General features: G+C 35.9%; 1 protein-coding gene across 2 annotated transcripts in view; it reads left to right on the top strand.

Annotated features, from left to right (window-relative positions):
* Positions 1 to 16,712, top strand: part of TIPRL (TOR signaling pathway regulator) — a 35,900-nt gene extending 19,188 nt beyond the window's left edge. The window contains exons 5-8 of one of the 2 annotated variants that reach the window (XR_009537504.1): positions 10,926 to 11,021; positions 12,003 to 12,262; positions 13,463 to 13,525; positions 14,413 to 14,487. Coding sequence is in view for 1 of the 2 variants with exons in the window: in XM_060133717.1 (XP_059989700.1) it covers positions 10,926 to 11,021; positions 13,463 to 13,525; positions 14,413 to 14,556 (303 nt within the window). In the remaining variant the exon portion in view is untranslated. Of the gene's footprint in view, positions 1 to 10,925; positions 11,022 to 12,002; positions 12,263 to 13,462; positions 13,526 to 14,412 lie in introns of both variants that reach the window. The other variant, XM_060133717.1, reaches the window with a different exon arrangement.
* Positions 16,713 to 19,281: the final 2,569 nt, after the last annotated feature.

The raw sequence follows: 19,281 nt of genomic DNA, 5'->3' as shown, positions 1-19,281 counted from the left end.
TTCTTTTGTATTTCTAAATTAGCTTCTCTCAGCAATGTTTGTTTTTAGGTTAGGATTTTGTGTCTTAACCTACTTCCTTGTTAGGGCTTACAGCTTGTAGGGCTGTGCTCTAACAGAGATTTAAAGAGAAGCTCTTTTTGTGCTAATGTTAGTTTTTAACTTTCAAAGAAAATTAATTTCCTATCTACCAAATACTGGCAGCACTGTGATGTTCTGTAATGGCTTTAACAGCTAGTGGTTAATTCCATGCTGAGTAGAGTCAAGAGTGAACATTGTCTGCCTTCTGCTCCCATGTTTTATTTAGAGTCCAAGTATACTGGGCAGTGACATATCTTTCATCTCTGTGTACAGAGAGTTCTACAATGCTTGTACAGAGGTAGCTTTTATTGGACGTGTAGTCCCATAGAATTGTCATATTTTACAGACACAGGGCCCAAGAGATTGTTTCTTTACATCCCTTATCTTTGTAGGTGAAAGAGAAGAGTTTGGGTGGTTCAGAAACTTGCTCTAAGTTGGTTGTTCTCAACCTTATCGGACCCATTGCTCCATTTTTTTTTTTAACCAAATACTTTAAGCACCCTCTACCTTTTACTATCCTGAAAGAAATTCATAGATAATATAAGCCACCTTCTTTCTAATAAATCAACATAATGTTCTAATTATAAGATAAAAGGGAAATTTAAAAATTGATTTAGAGTAAAATGATAGGAATTTCAATATGTAAATGCATAGTATGACTGTATAAGTAGTCAGATACTTATATTTGCATACTAAATCACTGTGAATGTGACAGCTACAAGTGTAGGCTGACAGATATGCCAGGTATCAGTCAGTGACTCAGATAACACAATCGGGACTGTCATCAGTGATGTAATTTTTCAAAGTGGTGAACAACTCTTAGTGAAGTGTCAAATAAAACAAAGTATAATCTTCCCTTGATTTACAAGGTAATTGCCTTCCTGGAAATTGAGTGAATTTTATATTTATATGTAAAATGGAATTAGGTTCAAATGTCAGATAATTATAAATCAGGTTTTTTTTCACCCACATAAATGCCAGGTGAGATATTTGACAGTTTTGTGGGATGCAGAATTGGACTTTGTTGTAAAGGATCGTCCTGGGTACTACAGAACATCTGATGTCTCTGGTCTTTAACTGCTAATTGTTAGTATTGGCTGCTCATCTTTGTGACAACGAAAAACACCCTCAAATTTCCAAACGTCTCCTTGGAGAGAACTACTGCCTTAAAATATACAGCTGAATTGTAGAATTGGGACTAGAACTTGGTCCCTTATTCTTAGTCTCCCCATTGTGCCATGCTGAAACGATACTTCAACTTGCTTCACATGTTATGCCCAGTATGACTGTTAATAATTAATTTTGAAATCTGAAGAAATGTTGCAAATAAGTCTTTCCAGTAATTACAAACAGCACTCTGTCAGTGCTAATGATGTGCTTCTCAATTTGTTGTGATACTAAGTTATCATAAGTCAGGTTCTTCCTCTAGCTCTTCATTACCATAAGTCTTGCTTTTAAGTCTGTTGTTGTTAACCTGCAGAATACAGTTTGACTCAGAGCCTTTTCTCCATCAAAGAGCTTCTAGCCTCTATTTCATTCAGCCAGTAGTTAATGAGCACCTGCTGTGTGCTAGCAACTTTTTTAGGCAATAGGGACACAGTGATGAACAAAGCAGGTATTCCCACTGTTGTGGAGCCTACAGCCAAGTGGAGGAGAGAGGCCTTAAGCAAGTAAACACATAAATGAATATGGTTACAGGTATGTTCATTCATTTGTGATGGAGAACTATGAGAGAGAATAACAAGAAATCTCTGTGATTATGAAACAGTAGGAAAGGCCTCCTCGTAGAAGTGACATTTATTCTGAGATCTGAAGGACAAGTAAGCGTTAGCCAGGAGAACAGCTCCAGGTCAGGGAACAGGGTATTGAAAGGTCCTAGGGCAGGAGAGGTTGGCCTGTGGCTGGTGACTCTCTGGGCAGTAAAGCTACTTTGGTTACTGGGTTATCCTTGTTATTTCTTCTTTCTTCATTAACATTGCCCTGTGCTTATCTGGAATTACAGGCATGTATCTTAAATGTATGTATCTTAAATGGGGTATCTTAAATGGGGTATCTTAAATGGGGTATTTCATGCCCCAGTACTTTTTTTCTTTTTTTGGTACATGCTATTTCCTCTTTCTAGAATTCTTCTTCCCACCCCAGCTTTTCTTTTCATGGTCAGCTCAAAGATTGCCTTCTCTGATTTTCTTCAGCAGGCTTAGCTACTTATTTCTTTGAGTGCTTATTGAACCTTGTGTGTACCTCTGTTATAGCAGATACCACATCATTTTGTCTGTCTGACTGTCTCCCTCTTTGAGAATTGAGATTGTATTTCATTTGTATAAATCCAAGACCTACTATAATAAGAACCTGACACTTAGTAGACAATAGTATTTATTTAGTAAATGGTCAAATGTATTCTTTTTTTTTTACTAATCCTTCATTATAAAACTTTCAAATATGTTCAAAAGTAGACACAATTCTCTTTTATTTAAAAAAATTTTATTGAAGTATAGTTGATGTACAGTATTATATAAGTTACAGGTATACAATATAGTGATTCACTATTTTTAAAGGTTATACTCCATTTATAGTTATTATAAAATATTGGCTATATTCCCCATGTTGTACAGTATCTCCTTGTAGCTTACTTTATACCTAATAGTTTGTACCTCTTAATACTCTACCCCTGTGTTCCCCCCACCATCCCTTCTCCCCACTGGTAACCACTGGTTTGTTCTCTACATCTGTGAGTCAGCTTCCTTTTTGTTACATTCACTAGTTTGTTGTATTTTTTAAATTCCACATGTAAGTGATATCATATGGCAGTTGTCTTTTTCTGTCTGATTTATTTCACCATACCATAATGGTATGGAGTGCATACCATAATGCACTCCAAGTCCATCCTTGTTGCTGCAAATGGCAAAATTTCATTCTTTTTTATGGCTGAGTAGTACTCCATTGTATATATATTACCATATCTTCTTTATGCAATCATCTGTTGATGGAAACTTCAGTTGCTTCCATATCTTGGCAATTGTAAACAATGCTGCTATGAACATTGGAGCGCATGTATTTTTTCTTTTTCTTTTTTTTTAAAGATTTTTTTGATGTGGACTATATTTAAAGTCTTTTTTGACTTTGTTACAATATTGCTTCTGTTTTGTGTTTTGTTTTTTTGGTCGCGAGGCATGTGGGATCTTAGCTCCCCGACCAGGGATTGAACCTGCACCCCCTGCATTGGAAGGCGAAGTCTTAACCACTGGACCACCAGGGAAGTCCCTGGAGTGCATGTATTTTTTCAAATTAGTGTTTTTGGTTTTTTTGGGTATAAACCCAGGAGTGGAATTGCTGGGTCATGTGGTAGTTCTATTTTTAGTTTTTTGAGAAACCTCCATACAGTTTTCCACACTGGCTACACCAATTTACATTCCCAGCAACAGTGTACGAGGGCTCCCTTTTCTCCTCATTCTTGGCAACATATGTTATTTGTGTTCTTTTTGATGATAGTCATTCTGACAGGTGTGAGGTGGTATCTCACTGTGGTTTTGATTTGCATTTCCCTGATGATTAGACAATTCAGTAATGAATTAATATGTACTTGTCACACACCAATTTATGTCAGTCTTTAAAAAAATTTAATTTTTTATTGCTGTAACAATGATTTATAACATTATATAAGCTTTATGTGGACAACATTGTATTTCTACTTCTGCATACTTTATAACATGCTTATCACCAAAAATTTATTTTTCATTCATCACCATACAGTTGATTCCCCTTTACCCATTTTGCCCTCCCCCCAACCCCTTCCCCTCTGGTAACCACTACTCTGTTATCTGTATCTCTGTGTTTGTTTTTGTTTGTTTGGTTTATTCACTTATTTTGTTTTTGTTTATTTTTTATATTACACATATGAGTGAAATCATGCTGTATTTGTCTTTCTCCATCTGACTTATTTTATGTAGCATAATACCCTCAGTGTGCATCATGTTATTGCAGATGGCAAGCTTTCATCTATTTTTATGGCTGAGTTGTATTCCATTCTATATATATACCACATCTTCTTTATCCATTCATCTGTTAATGGGCATTTAAGTTGTTTCCATATCTTGGCTATTGTAAATAATGCTACAGTGAACACAAGGGTGCAGATATCTTTTCAGAGTAGTGTTTTCATATTCTTTAGATGATACCCAGACATGGGATAGCTGGTTAATATGGTAGTTCTATTCTTAATTTTTTGAGGAATCTCCATACTGTCTTGCATAGTTACTGCACCAATTTAAATTCCCATCAATAGTGTACTACTTTTCCCTTTTCTCCATATCCTTGCCAACAGTTATTTCTTATCTTTTTTATAATACTTATTCTGACAGGTGTGAGGTGATTTCTCATTGTATTGTGGTTTTGATTTGCTTTTCCGTAATAATTAGTGATGTTGAACATCTTTTTATGTGCCTATTGGCCATCTGTATGTCTTCTTGGAAAAATGTCTGTTCATCTCCTCTGCCCATCTTTTAACTGTGTTGTCTGGTTTTTTGGTTGTTGAGTTTTACGAGGTCTTTATATATTTTGAATATTATACCCTTTATCAGATATATTATTTACAAATATCTTCTTCCATTCGATGTCTTTGTTTTATTGATGGTTTCTTTGCTGTGCAGAAGCTTTTTAGTTTGATGTAATCCCATTTGTTTATTTTTACTTTTGTTTCCCTTGCCTGAGGAGACATATCTAGAAAGATATTACTAAGGCCAATGTCAAAGAGCATACTGCGTATGTTTTCTTCTAGGAATTTAATGGTTTCAGGTTTTACATTCAGGTCTTCAATCCATTTTGAGTTAATTTTTGTGATGGTGTGAGATAGTACTGTAGTTTCTTTTCTTTCTTTTTTTTTTTGTATGTGACTGTCCAGTTTTCCCAGAACCATTTATTGGCAAGACTGTCCTTTCTCCATTGTTTATTTTTTGCTCCTTAGTCATATATTGTCCATATATGTGTAGGTTTATTTCTGGGCTCTCAGTTCTGTTCCATTGATTCATATATGTGTAAGTTTATTTCTGGGCTCTCAGTTCTGTTCCATTGATTCATATATCTGGTTTTCTGCCAATACCATGCTGTTTTGATTATTATAGCTTTGAAATATAGTTTGAAAAGAGGGAGCATGATACCTCCAGCTTTGTTCTTTTTTCTCAGGAATGCTTTGGCTATTCAGGGTCTTTTGTGGATCCATATAAATTTTAGAGTTTTTTGTTCTATTTCTATGAAAAATGTCCTTGGGCTTTTGATAGGGCTTGCATTGAATCTGTAGATTGCTTTATGTAAAAAGGACATTTTTTTTTTTTTTTGCGGTACACGGGCCTCTCACTGTTGTGGCCTCTCCCATTGTGGAGCACAGGCTCCGGACGCGCAGGCTCAGCGGCCATGGCTCACGGGCCTAGCTGCTCTGCGGCATGTGGAATCTTCCCGGACCGGGGCATGAACCCGTGTCCCCTGCATCGGCAGGCGGACTCTCAACCACTGAGCCACCAGGGAAGCCCTGTAATAAGGAAATTTTGACAAGTTGTATTTTATTCTTTTTGTTGTGATTGTAAATGGGATTGTTTTCTTAATTTCTCTGCCAGCTCATTATTAGCACATAGAAATGCAACAGATTTTTGTATATTGAACACAGCAACTTTGCTGTGTTCATTTATTATTTCTAATAGTTTTTTTTTGTGTGTGTGTGTGTGTATGTAGTCTTTAGAGTTTTCTGTATATAAAATCATGTCAACTGCAGATAGTGACAGTTTTACTTTTTGTCTTTCCAATTTGGATGCCTTTTATTTATTTTTCTTACCTAATTGCTCTGGCTAGGACTTCCAGTACTATGTTGAATAAGAATGGGTATCCTTGTTTTTTCCTGATCTTAGAGGGATAGCTTTCAATTTTTCACCATTGAGTATGATGTTAACTGTGGGTTTGTCATATATGGCTTTTCTTATGTTGAGGTACGTCCCTTTGCTCTCCACTTTTTTGAGAGTTTTTTTTTAACCATAAATGGGTGTTGAATCTTGTCAAATACTTTTTCTGCATCTATTGAGATGATCATATGGTTTTTTCCTTCATTCTGTTAATATGGTGTATCACATTGATTGATTTGCATATATTGAACCATCCTTGCATCCCTGGAATAAATCCCACTTGATCATGGTGTATGATCCTTTTGTTGTATTGTTGATTTCATTTTGCTAATATTTTGATGAGGATTTTTTCATTTATGTTTATCAGAGTTATTGGCCTGTAATTTTCTTTCTTTGTAGTGTCTTTGTCTGGTTTTGGTATCAGCATGATGTTGACCTTGAAAAATGAGTTAGGAAGTGTTCCCTTCTTTTCAATTTTTTGGAATAGTTTGAGAAGGATAGATATTAAATCTTCTTTGAATTTTTTTTTTTTTTTTTTTTTTTGCGGTACGCAGGCCTCTCACTGTTGTGGCCTCTCCTGTTGCGGAGCACAGGCTCCGGACGCGCAGGCTCAGCAGCCGTGGCTCACGGGCCTAGCCACTCCATGGCATGTGGGATCTTCCTGGACCGGGGCACGAACCTGTGTCCCCTGCATTGGCAGGTGGACTCTCAACCACTGTGCCCCAGGGAAGCCCCTTCTTTGAATATTTGATAGAATTTAGCTGTGAAGTTGTCTGGTCCTGGACTTTTTGTTTTTTGGGAGCTTTTTGATTACTGTTTCCATCTCTGTACTAGTGATTGGTCTATTCACATTTTCTATTTTTTCATGATTCAGTCTTGGAAGTTTGTATGATTCTAAAAATTTGTCTATTTCTTTTAGGTGTCCTATTTGTTAGCGTATAGCTGTTCATAATATTCTGTTATAATCCTTTGTATTTTTGTGTTATCCATTGTTATTTCTCCTCTTTCGTTCCTGATTTGATTCATCAGGGCCTTCTCTTTCTTTTTCTTAGTGAGTCTAGCTAATGGTTTGTCAATTTTGTTTGTCTTTTCAAAGAACCAGCTCCTAGTTTCATTGATCTTTTTAGTTTTTATTTCATTTATTTCTGCTCTGCTCTTTATTACTTCCTTTCGTCTACAGCCATACCACCCTGAATGTGCCCAATCTTGTCTCTATTACTTCCTTCCTTCTACTAACTCTGGGCTTTATTTGTTTTTCTTTTTCTAGCTCCTTTAGGTGTAAGGTTAGATTGCTGAGATTTTTCTTGTTTCTTGAGGTAGGTCTGTATTGCTATAAATTTCCCTCTTAGTACTACTTTTGCTGTATCCTGTAGATCTTGGTATGTTGTATTTTCATTTTTATTTGTCTTCAGGTAATTTTTGATTTCTCCTTTGATTTCTTCATTGATCTAATAGTAATATTTCAGTAGTATGTTGTTCAGTCTATACATATTTGTGATTTTTCCAGTTTTATTCTTGTAGTTGATTTGTAGTTTCATTCTATTATGGTTGGAAAAGATGCTTGATTTGTCTTCTTAAATTTATTGAGACTTGTTTTGTGTCCCAACGTATGTTCTATCCTTGAGAAAACTCCATGTGTACTTGAGAAGAATGTGTATTCTGCTGCATTTGGATGGAGTGTTCTGTACAATTCTATCAAATCCATCTAGTCTAATGTTTTATTTAAGGCTGCTAATAGTAGGGGTGTTAAAGTCCCCTACTATTATTAGTGTTGCTGCCAATTTCTCCCTTTAGGTCTGTTAATTGTTTCATATATTTTGGTACTTATCTGTTAGGTACATACATGTTAATCACCGTTATATCTTCTTGATGAATTGTCCAGTTTATGGTTAGATACTGTCCATTTTTGTCTCCTGTTGACCTTTTTGGCTTGAAGTCTATTTTGTCTGATATGAGCATGGATACCTCTGCTTTCTTTTGGCTCTGTTTGCATCGACTATCTTCCATTCCTTTACTTTTAGCCTGTATATCTCTTTAGAGCTAAGTGGTGTCTCCTGGAGGCAGCATATAGTTGGGTCTTGTTTTTTAACCCATCTAGCCACTCTCTGTCATTCAATTGGTGAATTCAATCCATTTACATTTAGTGTGATTATTGATAGATGAGGATTTAGTCCTGCCACTTTATCTTTTGTGTTCTGGTTGCTCTATATTTCTATTGTTTTTCCCTGTGTTTCTGTTTGCCATTTTGTGTTGGTGATTCTCTATTAAACCTTTCTCAAATTCCTCTTCTTTTTGTTCTGTATCTCTGCTCTATGTTTATGTTTTGTGGTTACCCTGAGGTTTTTATTAAACCTCTCCTAGAGAAAATAGTCCTTTTCCTGCCGATAGCATCTCACCTTCTTTTACCTGTATAAATTCTGTCCTTTTCCTCTTCCCTTTTTATGTTTTTGTTGTCTCAAATTATCCTTTTTCATGTTGTGAGTTTGTTACCAAACTGAGATAGCGATAGTTATTTTTCTGCTTTCTTTACAACCTATTCTGATAAACAGTTGCAATTCTCTGGTTCTGTCTATTTATCACCTTGCTCAAAGTTTTGTGTATTTTTGCTGTTTTGTTTCTAGTAAAAGAGCTCCTTTTAACATCTCTTGTAAGACAGGTTCATCTAGTGTTGATGAACTTTCTCATCGTTTGTTTGTCTGGGAAAGTATTTCTCCTTTATATCTGAATGACAACTTTGCTGGATAGAGTATTCTTGGGTGACAATTTTTGTCTTTCAATATTTTGAGAATGTCATTCCACTCCGTATTGGCATGTAGGGTTTCTGCTGAGAGATCTGCTGATAGCCTAATGGGAGATCCTTTGTAGTTACTATCCTTTTTTCCATGGCTGTCTTTAAAATTCTGTCTTTGTCATTGACTTTCAACAGTTTTAATATTATGTCTTGGAGAAGGTCTTTTGCATTGAGGTGGTTAGGTGTTCTCTGAGCTTCATGGACTTGTATGTTCAGTACTTCTCCAGGTTTGGGAAGTTCTCTGCTGTTCTTTCTTTAAATAATCTCTCTGCTCCCTTCTCCGTCTCTTCTTCTTTTAAGATACCCATTATCCAGTTCCTAAAAGAATCACAGCTCTTGTAGAATTTTCTCATTTTTAAAATATCTTATTTCTCTTTCCTTTTCTACTTGTATCATCTCTAGATTTCTACCATTGAGCTCACTAATACTCTCTTCCATATGCTGTGCTCTATTTCCAGTGTCTTCTAATGCATTCTTCATGTTGTTTATTGAGTTCTTCAGCTCCAGAATTTCTGTTTGGTCTTTTAGAGTTTCAGTCTTCTTGGTAAAGTATTCCTTCTGCTCATTAATTTTATTTCTGAGCTCATTAAACTGCCTTTCTGAGTTTTCTTGTATCTCATTCAGTTTCTTCATGATAGCTACTTTGAATTCTCTGTCAGTTAGATTGAAATATTCTGTGACTTTTAAGTTTGGTTTCTGGAGATTTGTCATTTGCTTTTTGTCGTATAGTATTACTGTGGTTCTTCATGGTGCTTAATGCAATGTTCCTCTGCTTGTGCGTTCGAAGTTAAATGACAGGTTAGAAGTGAGAGTGCTTTCTTTTGTTTTTTGGTAGGTGGTGCTGTAACACAAGTTTTTGGTTTCTCTTATCTGTGCTACCTCTGGTTATTTTTGAGAATTGGCACTTTCCAGCCCCCACTGTCTTTGTAAGAGGTGTGGCTCCATGCCTTCTTTGTCACTTCTTGTGCCTTTGGGGTAGTTGCTGCTTTGCTTCTGCTGGAGCTGCTATGTCATGAGGATGGTAGGCTCTTCCCTTGTGTCTGGGATCCCCTGAGACACAGGCTCTGCCGTGGGAAGAGGAGGATAATTGGAGGGGAGCAGGGTTGTGCAGGCTCCTCCACCATGTTGAGTGTCATAGGGTTCTGCTACTCTGGATGGGGGGCCAGGGCTGTGGGAGGGACAGGGTCCCAGGCCCCACTGCCACTGCTTCCCAGTTACCTGTGGCCACGGGCACTCCCACAGTTGGGAGACCAAAGTCATGTGTGCTGGTTCTCCTGCTGCTACTGGGTTTTCTGAAGCTGTGGGCTCATGCGTCTCGGACATAGGGCTGGGATTGCAGGCACCGACTTCACTGTTCCCTTGGTTCCGCCTCCTCCATGTGTTCCAGTCCACCCACCTTTAGATATACAGATGTGTGGAATTCTCCAATGTCCTGTTGAGTTGGGCAGAGGTATACTTTTGTTGAGTTGTGGATGTTTTGCGGGCTGTAGATTGAAGGGGAGAGACAGGGGTAGCCATGTTTCTGACAGCACTCCCATGAGGGATATTCTTTTGAAAGACCTGAAGACCCCACACCTCATCCATCCCCTCCCTCCCTGCCACCAGGACCCACTCTCCACTAACTCTGACTTTCTTCAGTGGTAATACTTGGAAAATAGAAATACATGGATGTGACACAGATCAAAGATGTTAAGAACGTGTTATAATGATCTCATAAACCAGACTTTGGCAGTATGAAATAGTACTTAATTGGCTGCACTGAATTAGAGCATACCATTAAAGCCCTCTTGTCTTTATGTAAAGTTAATAAAAGATGAGTAGCAGCAAAGAACTAGGTTGTTCTTTCATTTTGATATTACTGGTATTGACATTTACTATAAGTACAATTATTTTTTTCACATTATTTAGGTGAGTTTTAAATCTTTTTAACCTCATTATCTTTTGACCTAGAAAAAATATTTTTCTATTGTAGGAAACTGAAACCAGTATGTTACGTAGTATAAACAAGGTTTTGAGCCTTGGTTGGCGCTAGGGCAAAGAACCTCTAGTTCAGAGAGTTTTATATAGGGCCAATTCAGCCTTCCTCCAATGCCTTAAAAATGTTTTTTCTTTCAGCAAAGTAATAAAATATTTAACTTTCATAAAACACTTTTTACGTTTTTCTTTTCCAGAGAGTGATGCCTTCTAGCTTTTTCTTGCTGTTGCGGTTTTTCTTGAGAATTGATGGGGTGCTTATTAGGATGAATGACACAAGACTTTACCATGAGGTATCTATTCTCATTTAATGAAAGTACTAATTGACGTTGAGCTTGTTCATGTTGTTACGTTGTCAGTCTGACAGTTTGAAATTCAGTAGTGCTTTATATTATATGGCTATTTGTCTAACCTTTAAGATTGGGTGTGTCATATTCACTGTTGACTGCACAGTTATCGAAACATTAAATCTTCTTTTCCAAAAGTTCTACGAGTTGAACATGTTTTCCAAAGACACTCCCGGGTAAAGGGGAGTCTGATGCTTTTTAAAAACCTCTTAAACTTAATCTCTTTAAGAAAACTGTCCCTTAACTCTTACTTTTTTTGTAGTATGTGTTGTTTATGTAATGTCCTGATATTAGAAATACCAATCTCATGGCCTCCAGAAATTTGTATTATACAATTATTTTGATAGTTGTTTTAGTATTTGAAAGCTCTGTGCTCCATTTCAAGGAAATGTTAACATATGAAGTTTTTAAAAAAATAAGTGAAGAAACTAGGGGGGAGGCTTAAATTGAGTCATGAAAATTCATCTTGTAGCTTTATAGCAGCCTATCCTTTTTGAATGAATTTTTAACATCATATTTGTGATCACATAGAATGACGAATGAAAGAAGAAACCAGCAGTATCAGGGTAATCGTAGTAATAGTTAACTCTCCTAACAGCCCTATGAAATAGATGCTATTATTATCTCTGTTTTACAGCTGAGGCAACTAAGGCAAAGAGAGATTAAGTAACTTGCCCAAGTTACACAGTTAATAGGTGGCAGAACTGGAATTTAAGCCCAGTAAGATGTGATTGGATTGGTATTTTCCTAAATCCTGCACTTTCTTTTTCTTTTGAAATAACATGGTCACTGTGATGGATCTTTATCTTTTTAAAAGTGATAATAAAGTACTAAAAATAAGCTATACTTTACTCCCTCAGAAAAAATGAAATCTAAATTTTTAGAAGTGCTTATACTTTAACTCAACAATATTGATTTTTTTTTCAGAATTTATCCTCAAAAGATTCTTACATACAGTAACCCACAAATATTAATCAGGCAGCTGTATAGAGTTGTATATATAAATATTCATGGCAATGCTATTGTTTATAATAGCTAAAAGGAAAGAAGGAAGGCGCTATAATGCCCATTGAATGAGCATTGATTAAATGGCCATTTATATCCTGTTGGCCTACAACAAATAGACTGCCAGATATTTCTCCAGCAGAGTTGGAATTATTCGGGATCAGCAGAAAATTGCAATTCAGGTCTGTAACCATGGTGAGCCATGTGCAAGTCCCCACACGGCAAGGGAAGGAGAATGCTTTTATAGAGAGGAAAAGGAAAATGGGAGTGCTACAGTAAACAGAGAATCCATGACTTTCCATATATGCTTTTATAGAGAGGAAAAGGAAAATGGGAGTGCTACAGTAAACAGAGAATCCATGACTTTCCATTGGTTGAGTCCTTGCCAGGAAATAAGAGGAGTCTTTCTTTTTTCTGTTGGGCTCTGCTATGGTTGCTGGGTATGAGAGCTCCCCATTCTAGTCTCCCAAATCTATTTAATTGAGGTTTCTGTTTATTAATTTTTTACAGTCCATATAGTAGAAAAATATGCAACCATTAAAATTAATGGCAGAAAGTTGTTTAACTGATTTGGAATGATGCGCATATTAATGTTGACTTTTAAGATGCAAGTTTGAATCTATATGAGATTTTATGTAGAGATTTCTAAATGTTAAGGATAGTGTTATCTGTAGAGATTGTGATTGCTGATGATTTATACTCTATACGTTTATAGTATTTGATTTTTTTTTAACAATGAGCATTAAGCTGTTTTGTTGATATAAAAGATTGAAACTTTAAGGGAGTATAATCTTGTGATTTTTCTTTTATTAAATAATGTTTTACCAAAAAAACAAATTGTAATAAATTGCTTTCTAAAACCTCACTTTAAAAAGTCTGAAATGGGAAAATTGAAGCACCAAAAAAGTGGCTGTAAATAAACAATTTGATAAGAATTTATTAGAAATGGGAAAGAATAAAACTTGTTTAAACTTTTTTGGGGAGGAACATAAAAGTAGCCACAGTTATGTAGGTAGATGGTAATATAGCTTAAGGAAAAGATGTAGTTCCAAACTTGAAGTAATATTAAAATCTCTTGCATATCTCATTTACAAACATACACATTTTCTTTCAAAGTAAAACCTTTGCTTGTGTTTTTCTTACATGATAATTATTAAATCTGTTTACATATGCGTATCAGATATTAATGTGATTTACAGAGATTGGAATTAATAATTCAGAATTCTTGAATTAGTTATCTCACTGTAGAATTAGATGTTCTTATCAGACTTAATGGTACTTTCACAACCTGTTCTAAAATGTGGGCAGTTCTGTTTAATAGAAAGGATTTTGTTAATCAATATAAATAAATTTATTGCAATTTTTTTGATTTTTAAACATAGGCTGACAAGACCTACATGTTACGAGAATATACATCACGAGAGAGCAAAATTGCTAATTTAATGGTACAGTATTTAAATATCAGTTTTTAGAAGTTAAATTTTAATGTTTTATTTTAAGTATGGTATTCCCCCATGCCCCACCCATCCACCAAATCTACATCCCTAAATCCATTCATTTACCTAATAGGGCTCTATAGGAGAAATCCTATTGGAGCGTATTTTTTCTGGAACTTATCTCAATTACAGTTAGAGTTGTTAGGTACCTTAACCATCATCCAATCCAATTTCCACATTTTATTTTGGAAAAACTGAGACCCAGAGGTGTGACTCCAAGTCGCACAGCTAGTTGGTGGTGGAGCTGCAATAGGATGTTCTTTCCATGACTTACTTTTGGGGGCATAATCTCCCCTGCTTTTTTTTGCTCCCCTGGGACTTGTAAAGGGTTTCTACAAGTCTATAGTATTTGATAATGGGTTGTTTAAAAATTGATGCCTTCCTGCTAACTTGATTTTTTTATTCACTCTTAGTGTTTATTTCTGTCTATATATAGAATATACATAGGTTAGAAAAGTTATATAGCGTCTCTTGTAGACCACATATTGGCATCTAACTGAAGGCTAGTGCTTTCAAGGTACAAAAATAACAGGAAAAAGGGATTAGATTAAGATGTATTAAATTCTTAGAACATTTATGGGAGCATTATAAATGATATATTCCTATGATCTTTGAGGAAACCATCTAGTAACAGAGCTGAGTCAGTAACAAGAGATACCTGATATTATTAGGAACACCTGATGATGCTCTCGCTCTCTCTCTCTCTCTCTCTCTATATATATATATGGCATCTCATTTTAAAATTGGCATGCTTTAGGAATGCTTGAACGAAAGCATTTTCAAAACTATCAGTGCAGTAATTTAATATATGCTAATATGATTTATGTATTTCCTAGCATGTTTCACCTTCCCTCTTCACGGAACCTAATGAAATATCACAGTATTTGCCGATAAAGGAGGCAGTTTGTGAGAAGCTAATATTTCCAGAAAGAATTGATCCTAACCCTGCAGACTCAAAAGAATGTACACCTGTGGAATAGAATTTATTACAACATATACTGACCGTGGAATCCGACTGGAGACCTTGGGGCTATTTGGAGGGGATATTTTTATTATGAGAATTAATTGCCTTGTCTATGTGCAGATTTTCTGTAGCCTTAAAGGAAAAATAAATAAATAAAAGAGTGTCGCAGGCAGTTTCCACTCAACTGCTGTTGTACTCTCTGTCTTCAAATTCATATTCCAGAAATTTATATCTTCTGGAGTTAAATTCAGATTTCTAAATTGTCACAAAGTGGGGTCTCACCAGTAGGGGGTGATGTGTGTATCTCTCAGAAGCAGTGGCCATAACCTGTATCTATCATGAAACACTATCTTCTACCACGAGGAAGTTACTTTAAATCAGTGAATCGTAACACCTTGTGACTTTCATATGATTCCTAATTGTTCACGTTGATGTAGTGGCTCTGTACCTTGGGTTTTTTGATGTTTATTCACACTTCTGGAGAGTCATGACTTGCCTCCTAGGAAATTGATCTCAAATGATCTGTACCCAGAAATTAAAAAAAAAATTACCCTCCTAAATTTTAATTGGCTTTTGAAGTTTAAAGAAAGTTTCAGACATAGAAACAAATAAACTAGGTTTTTGGAGAACTTAAGCTGTTACGTCCATGGAAACACACAATCATGGTTTGCCACTGACAGGATGTCAGAGCTGTCTCTCCTCCATCTTTAGGTGCTTTTTCTTATGTGTGGTTCTATTTGTACTGACGTTTTTTACTTCCAGCTTCCACGCACCCTCAGAGTGAATAAATCTTTTGGATATTGAATTTGATATTGGTCCTAAAAAGTTTGAAGTGTTAATATGGATTGTTTTAAGCAAAAATTACATCAGCCTCTGAAGCAACCAGATTAATTTTCTGCTTAAAATATTTGAAGGGTAGCTGTGGAGGAGGAAGGGGCTTATTTTAAAATCTAAAAGCCAGTTTTTCCTTTTTTAAATTCATGTTTTTGGGAATTCCCTGGCAGTCCCATGGTTAGGACTCCACGCTTTCACTGCCAAGGGCCTGGGTTCAATCCCTGGTCAAGGACCTAAGATCCAGCAAGCCGTGCAGCATGGCCAAAAAAAAAAAAAAGATTCATGTTTTTAACATTACAGGGGATCCAATAAAGTGTAATTAATTAGTACAAGATCTAGGTAGTACAGAAAGTTTACAAAAGTAAATTTGAAATCCATTTGGTTATTTTGATGGTGACCCTTTAAACATTTTATATTCTTTTCTGCCTTTTAAAATGGTCTCCATAAAGTAGCAAGTGGTTATAAAGCACCAAGTAAGAAATTACTTTAAATGGATTTAAAAAAATATTTAAAGGGCAGGGGAAAAGAATTACCCCCTTCTTTTCTTGTTTGAAACAGCTATTGTACATATTTCCACTTGATACATAAATCATTAAAGAAGAATATTTAATTGTAAGTATTAGCAAAACTCTTCAGGTATTAGCCTGAAGATAAATTTTAGTGAAACAAGTACGGTTGGATATTCATCATTACTCAGACTCTGGTGTGTTGTTGTGTATATTGTTTTTTTAGCTAATTTTATTAGCTAAATTTGGTCACAAATGATTTGGGTATTTGTTTGCTCTCTGCTACATCACCTTCAAGGTATAGGAAATCAGGATTTTGTTGGCTTTGAGAAAATACATGGCATGTTCACTGTATGTTAAGTATACCGGTACTTAATGTTTTCCCTTAGGACAGAAAAGTGTATATATTGTACTCTGCTTTCTGTTTATTTTATTTGCCATGCAGATTTGAACAGAACAGACTCTTTAGTCATACAAATTATTAAAAAATGAAAAACTGTAATAATATTTATTAGTTGAATTAGAGGTTTCTGGGCAGCATCATATTACACATATATTTTTAACTTGATTCAGATGTCTTAGTCCCTGAGTCAGTCTTAAATTACTTATTTTGAGAATCCTTTGTTAAAAATTGTAGAATTGACTGTTTTATAGAAGAAGGTGGGAGGTGGATAGGATGAGTGTACTTCTGAAAGCTTCATTAGTTTATTCCTGTGGAGAATGCCAAGAAAACTTATATTTGCCCATTGCTAAACAAGACATATACCATTTTATATTTATTTGTTCCAAGTGTCTTTTTGTAAGAGGAGAATAAACAATAAGTAATTACCCATCTGTGTTTTGCTATTTCATTTAATTTCGTTTTTCTTGAAGCTTAATTAAAGAATGGTTTGGTATACCTTTCTTGTTTGTGCTTTATGTTTTGAACTTGGTCAACATTATAGCCAGATTCTCCAGACAGATTATAAATGAAAATCTAACAGTCCAGAATATAATCCTCCAGTTTAGCTACTGGGCTCTTGTTCTTCCTCTCCCTCTGTCCCCTAGTGTGGGTTGGCCAAAAAGTTCATTTGGGTTTTTCCGTAACATCTTATGGAAAAACCCAAATGAAATTTTTGGCCAACCCAGTACTTCTGTGGATGTTTTAATTAGCCATTGTTTTCTCTATGATAGGTTAATGCTTTCTGTTTTGAAAATATAAATACTTGTGGTATGTATCATTCCATTTAGTTTTAAGTACTGTCCAATAAATATGGTGCTAGGTACAGGGGTTACAGTAATGAAGAGATTATTCAGTTGGCCCTCCGTATCCTCAGTTTCTGCATCTGCGGATTCAACCAATCATGGATTGAAATATTGAAAAAAAAATTCCATGGGGCTTCCCTGGTGGTCCAGTGGTTAAGACTCCGTGCTCCCAATACAAGGGGCACAGGTTCAATCCCTGGTAGGGGAACTAAGATCCTGCATGCCCCGCTGCGTGGCAAAAAAAAAAAAAAGAAAAAAAATTCCAAAAAGCAAAACTTGAATTTGCGGTGTACCCGGCAGCTATTTACAAAGCATTTACATTGTATTTACACCTATCTACATAGCCTTTACATTCTATTAGGTATTGTAAGTAATTTAGAGATGATTTAAAGTATATGGGAGGATGTGTGTAGGTTATATGCAAATACATCATCTTATATAAGGGACTTGAGTATCCTCAGATTTTGGTGGGGGGAGGGGACTGGAGTCAATCCTCTGTGGATACTGAGGGATGACTCTATTATATGTCTTCATGGAGTTAAAGTCTAATGGAGGAGACAAAGTAAAAATAATTACAAATTTTAGTAATTGCAATGACAGAAATAATACTTTAAAGAGAATAACAAAATCACCTTTGTTAGAAGTAGAGTTCTACCTGGAAAAGCATGTATAAAGCCTCAAGAGAATGTCACTCCTAACTTACCCAGGAGAAAAATCTGAGTAATCTATACAATTACAGTTTTTCTTGAGCATATCAGACAGCTGAGGTTGCAAAGCAAAGTAAACTAAATCCCAAAGAGTGATAAGCCCTCCAACAAGAGGTGGAAACTACCAATCATTTCATCTTAGAGCATGAGAGAAACAGGTGGCCACTGTACGTACAAGCAGGTAAGAAAAAAATTAACTAAAATGTTAATAAATTCTGAAAGGCTTAGTATGGGCTAGTTTGTCAGTTTGGAAGAGCTGAGAGTCTCAAATAAGAGGACTTCATACACTCACACAGGTTCTTTCCCAGGGGTCTGCCCCAGTGCTCACAAGAAACACTGGGGCAGGGCAGGGGACCAGAAAGTCCCTGTCAGTGGTTCAAGCATACAGGAGGTAATTGGCTCCTGCTTAGGGATAGGTATGAAACCCTGCCCATTTGTCCTAGACCCCTCTTTTGAAGGATGCAAAAGACTTAAGCTGCTGGGGGAAGAGCAACAAATATCACCCCCCAGGACCCCAGCAAAATCCATTATTTCTGGGGGAGGAATAAAAGCAAAACCCATCTGCCTCTGGGAGGCGGAATAGGAAATGCTCTGCCTTCAGGCCACGAAGAACCATTACTGCTGGAGAAGGAGTATAAGCAAGTAACCTCTGACCTTGGAGGAGGAACAGAAAAACCTGGGCCCAGGATACTATATGGATAGCAAAAAGAGAAGTCTACCACTGGGAGATGGGCATGAAATTCACACAACAGTAGAATGCACATTGTTTTCAAGTGCGTCTAGAACGTTCACCAAGATAGAGAATATTCTAGGCCATAAAACCTCAACAAATAAAACACTTGAAATCTTGTGAATTATGTTCTCTGACCATAACAGAATTAAACTAGTAAAAACCAGTAACAGATATCTGGAAAATACCCAAATAACCTCTGATGAGAGAAAGAAGTAAAGGGAGACAAATACCATGATCATAGAATGAAAGACTCAAGATGTTAATATGCCAGTTCTCCCCAGATTGGCCTACAGAATCAATGTAATCCCATTCAAAATCCTAGGTGGCTTTTTCATTAGACATTTTTAAGATGATTCTAATATGTGTGGAAATCCAAAGAATCTAGAACAGCCAAAACAATTTTGGAAAAGAATAAAGTTGGAGCACTCAGATTACCTGATTTCAACATTTAGAGCTACAATAGTCAAGACCACATGACAATTGTTTTAGCATAGACATACAGATGAATGGAACAGAATAGTAAATCAAGAAAGAGACCTAAAGATCTACCTTGAACAAAAATGCCAAGGTAATTCAGTGGAGAAACGTTAGTCTTTTTTTTTTTTTTAACATTTAAAAATATTTTTATTGAAGTATAGTTGATTTACTATGTTGTGTTCAAGGTGTACAGCAAAGTGATTCAGTTATATATATATGTATATATATACACATACATA

The sequence above is a fragment of the Lagenorhynchus albirostris genome, chromosome 2 (assembly GCF_949774975.1).
Source record: "Lagenorhynchus albirostris chromosome 2, mLagAlb1.1, whole genome shotgun sequence".
Lineage (NCBI taxonomy): Eukaryota > Metazoa > Chordata > Mammalia > Artiodactyla > Delphinidae > Lagenorhynchus > Lagenorhynchus albirostris.
Note: the sequence above shows the minus strand (reverse complement) of the source record. Positions and strands in the feature narration are given on the sequence as shown.